This window comes from Impatiens glandulifera, chromosome 8 (genome assembly GCF_907164915.1).
Source record: "Impatiens glandulifera chromosome 8, dImpGla2.1, whole genome shotgun sequence".
NCBI classification, from domain to species: Eukaryota; Viridiplantae; Streptophyta; class Magnoliopsida; order Ericales; family Balsaminaceae; genus Impatiens; species Impatiens glandulifera.
In genome coordinates this window covers 14,268,386-14,273,568 of record NC_061869.1, presented here as the reverse complement: position 1 = coordinate 14,273,568, position 5,183 = coordinate 14,268,386, and the positions used below count along the sequence as shown (strand labels likewise).

Here is a 5,183-nt window from a genome sequence, read left to right as displayed (position 1 = left end):
AGCCTCTTTTATCACCTTGATAAACCACTCATCAATCTTAGTCGACCTCAATTGATGAAACACCTTTTATCTCTCGTCAAACTCAACCACTAACCCCTCAATTAACTCTCTACTTGTAACTCACACTTTTTTTATATGCATCTTTATCCTCTTTGCAAACCACTCGCTGACCCTAATCTTGTGACTCACATTTATTCATATGCCTCTTTATCTCCTCGCAAACCACCACTCACTTTAATCTTGTGACTCACATTTTTTCATGAGTCTATTTATCCCTCGAAAAACTACTCACCAATCTTAATCGACATCTCTTTAACTTCACTTCAACAAATCAACAACCAATCCCAATTGATCACATATATCTTATCCAACTTCAAACCAACCACTAACCCCCAATTGACCTTAATCTTATGCCTCACACTTTTTCATATGCCTCTTCATCCCCCGGTCGATAAACCACCCATTAATCTTAGTCGACCTCAATTGATGACACACCTCTTATCTCTCGTCAAACTCAACCATTAACCCCCCAATTGACCATCATCTTTTGACTCACACTTTTTTTTATACGCCTCTTTATCCTCTTGGCAAACCACCCACTGACCCTAATCTTGTGACTCACACATTTTCATATGCCTCTTTATCTCTTCGGCAAACTATCCACTAACCCTAATCTTGTGACTCACACTTTTTCATATGCTTCTTTATCTCTCGACAAGCCACTCACCAATCTTAGTCGACCTCTCTTTTACTCCCACTTTAACAAATCAACAACCAATTCCAATTGATCACATACCTCTTATCCAACATCAAATCAACCACTAACCCCCAATTAACCCTCATCTTTTGACTCACCCTTTTTCATATGCCTTTTTATCCCTTCGGCCGACAAACCACCCACCACCCGACCTCTATATCGATCTCACACTTTCAAATGCTCGTCAAATCAACCATTAATTTCGACATTACACTCGAAAAACCACCCACCACCCGACATCTATCTTGTGACCTCACACTTTCAAATGCTCGCCAAACCAGCCACCAATTTCGACCTCACACTTTTAGATGTCTCGTATCCTTTGTTTAACATTTGCGTCACCATATATTACAGTCAATAATATATTCTTGAAAATTTAAATTTGTATGTTTTGGGATTCAATCCTGGTCTTAACATTATATATATATATATATATAAATAAATAAATAATAAGAGAAAAAATGTATAAAAAAAGATAAAATGTATTTATATAAAATTAATATGAAAAATAATATTTATATATATATATATATATATATCAATTGAATTATATTATATAAATTTATGTTTTTTAAACTATAAAAACCCATATTAAAAATAAATAACTTACATCTTCAATCCGTCGGCTCCGCCGCCGCCGCAAACGCTGCCGCTTTCGCTGCCGCCGCCGCAAACGCCGCCGCTTTCGCTGCCTCCGCCGCAAACGCCGCCGCTTTCGCTGCCGCCGACGCAAACGCCGCCGCTTTCGCTGCCGCCGACGCAAACGCTGCCGCTTTCGCTGCTGCCGCCGCTAATGCTGCCGCGCTCCCTGCTTTGATCGGTCGATTTCATCCCTTCGATTTGGTACTGATTTTGTTTAAACCTCTTGCCCTAGTTTCTTTCAAAAGCTTCTGTTACAAGAGATTTCATCGAAAACTGCTCTGTCATTTGGTTCGTTCACCATATACTTTTATTAAACATAAGATTATCAATGATAGATTCTCTAATCAGCTAATAGCTAAGGTTTTCATTGCAATTTCTTACTGAGTCAGTCCAGCATCCAGCAACCCATTTAAGCTTACTCACTCATATCATTCACAGTACTTCCCATTACTTTTTTCATTTTGTTGGACTTGTAAAACACAACAATTTGGATAGAAGATGAACTTAAGACTGCAGATTGAGTTAATCTAGAAACAGAGTACTAGATTATGGTTAAATTCAGGTATATGAATGACATTTTCCTTATAAAGTTTAACTAAACCTACATGCATAGCTTTCTTCACAGTTCCATAGGGAAAATGGGCTTGGTTTAAGAGTATTTGTTTGCTGAATGCCATGCATTATGTTTAATGGAAAAAGCTTGATCAAAAGTTGTTTACATGCATAATCAACAGAGATAACCAAATAGTGTGATTCTGCATGGGGTTTTCCCTTGAATATCTATCTACTTTAATTGTATGAAATTAGTAATTAATTTTACAAGCTCAATCAATCATAGGCATGTATACCCATGTAAAATATAAATTATACATAGATTATAAAACATAATTTCACAATAATCTTATCAAATCTACCTTTTCTCAACCGTTATACTCTTCACAATTCAACCCATGATTCGTAGAATCTCACAGTACACTTGGGCATGCTCTATTCCAAATTCATGGTACTATAATTCAACTTATAAACAATTCTTATTACTTCACTGTCTATGTGCTCTTTTATCTTCTTCTATTGTGTCTTCTTCTTCTTCCTCTGCCTCCCCAACTAAGAATACAGAGACTAATATTATCAACATGCTTGAAGTATCTGGTCCTCCATCTTTTACTGTATAAGAGAGGCCAAACAATGGCACTCAAACCCACAACAAAACCCAATATCATACTTATGTATATATCTAGATTGATTGTGGACACTTGTGAAGTGTTACAGCTTCTGTTGAGGACAGATCCACATAATCGATGATTTCCCAAGAAAGAAGTTTCAGTGAATGTTCTTTTATTAGGGACCATTCCAGTCAGTTTGTTGTATGACAGGTTTAGGAATGAAAGATAAGTAAGATCCAAAAGCTGTAATGGTATAGTCCCATCGAGTTTGTTGTATGAGAGATCAAGTGAACGCAGCTGAGTCAAATTTCCTATTGACGATGGTATCGGACCAGTCAGGGAATTGTGAGATATGTTGAGAACATAGAGTGATTTTAGAGATGCAATAGTTGGAGGTATCTCTCCCTTTAATTGGTTTCCAGAGAAATCAATGGAAGTAAAGCTGTTGGGAATATCATAAGGTTTCTGCATATCCTGAAGATAATTAGAAGAAAGATTTAGCTGAGCGAGGTACTGGGCCTTCCATATCCAGTTTGGTATTTCCCCATGGATTTGGTTATCTGAAAGATCGAGATTGGTAATCCTTGAATGATATTGTAGATTAGGGAACTGTTTCAGCTTGGAAGAAGCCATTTTCAGAACTGTCAGCAGTTGGAAACCACCATTTCTGAAGCTGGCATCAATTGCCAAGTTGTTAAACGATAACTCTAATCTCATAAGGTTGGGGAAACTTGTTGCCATTTCTTCTAGTTTCAAGTTGCCGGTAAAGTTGTTGTAAGTGAGGGATAGGATGTTGAGATTTTGAAATTGGAAGAAAGACTTTGGTATGGGCCCTTGCAGATTGTTATTACTCAAATCCAAGGTATCTAGAATAGATGATGGATTTGAAAATTCAGCAATTTGATCACCAAACTGGTTATTGGAAAGTTGAATTTTCTTCAGACATGGGATAGAAAATAGTGATGATGGAACAGCACCATTGAAAACATTGTTTTGCAAATCAATGTAGACAAGTTTCTGAAGACCCGCAAAGTGTGATGAAGGAACTGGACCTGAAAGCAAGTTTTGAGAAAGGTCCATGAAGGTGAGATTTTTGCATATTTGAAAAGATGGGATTGACCCAGAAAATGAGTTCGTTGACAAGTCCAAGTGAACCAGTTTGGTGAGGTTCGCCATTGAAGCTGGTATATTTCCACTGAAATTGCAGTTTGAAAGCTCTATTCTTGACAGATTCATCAACTTCCCAATAGAATTAGGCAGCTGACCTGAAAATTTTGAAGAACTCAGCTTTAGATTTTTTAGAGAGCCATTATCGGGAAATTCTGGTAATGACCCTTGAAGCTTCTGGTTGTTAGTTAAATCCAGAATTTGTAGCGTTGGAAGCTGAAGAATCTTTTCTGGAAATGTCCCATTCAGATTACAAGAACTTAGAGACAGAACCTTCAAATTCCTGAAATTCGCAAAGAAATCTGGAACAGGAGATGACAGATTACTATTATGATCCAGCAGGATAATCGACAGGAACTTCAGTTTCATTAGAGAAGGATCAATGGGTCCAACGAGGTAACAATTGGACATGCTTAATTTTTGAAGATTAGGCAAGGAAGAAATGGCCTGCTCCCACTTAATCCCCATGGGTGAGATTCTAATGCCATCAAGATTGAGTTCTGTAAGAGCAGTCAGATTCCTAACTAGCATCATCAAATTGGGATCATCCAGATTTAATGTGTGTACTTGTTCTTATAAGTAATGTGAAGAAAGATCGAGAACAACCAACCTCGTCAATTGCGATAATTCGATTGGAATTTGACCAGCAAACCCGGAAGAGGACAGATTCAGATATTCCAGATTGGATAGTTCACCAATCCTAGATGGAATAGCCAAAGAGACAAAAGAATTATAAGCCAAATTTAAGTTTTGCAAGAATTTGAGATCGAACAGGCTACTAGACTGGTTGAATCCACCATACAGACTTTCATGGCTTAGATCAAGAACTATGACATGCCCATCTCGATCACAAACAACACCATCCCAACGACAACAATCTTTAGTTGGAGTCCAAGTCATCATCATTGTTCCGATAAAAGAAAGCTCAGACCTCAGCTGCAACAATAATGTTTCCTGGTCTCTTAAACATTGGTTGGATGCGGCTGTTGGCCTAGTGCAGAGAACGCAGAGTATGACTGCTTGAACTAGCCAGTGATCATGGAATGAAGATCTCATTTTTGAGAAAAGCCAAATTGAAGTGAAGGTTTTCTTTCTTCTTTACAGAAAATTTGTATTTGATTCTTCATGTTATACTTTTTCTTGGCCGCCAGTCAACAGTTCTTAGTTGATTCGTTGAAATTGTAGATCCCATTATTTCAATGGAAATAAATTTGGTAAGATATAAAAAAGTATAAATAGTAAATTTATTCCTCATTTTATTTATTTTTATTTTTGTAACGTAGAACTAGAAAATTAACATGTTATTCGTGTTCCTGTCCTGATATACACAATTAAATATATAAAATCATCTATTTTTATAATAATATAATTTTTCATTTATATATATATATATATATATATATATATATATATTAACAAATTTATTTATATAATTTCATAAAAGATATTTTTTA

General features: G+C 36.4%; 1 protein-coding gene across 1 annotated transcript; it reads right to left on the bottom strand.

Moving 5' to 3' along the window:
- Positions 1-2,438: 2,438 nt before the first annotated feature.
- LOC124913051 (receptor-like protein 6) lies at positions 2,439-4,785 on the bottom strand. Its single transcript, XM_047453675.1, has 3 exons — positions 4,340-4,785; positions 2,667-4,249; positions 2,439-2,563 (listed from the first exon to the last, which is right to left on the bottom strand). Exons 1-3 carry the CDS (start codon positions 4,783-4,785, stop codon positions 2,439-2,441), a joined length of 2,154 nt encoding a protein of 717 aa, XP_047309631.1.
- Positions 4,786-5,183: the final 398 nt, after the last annotated feature.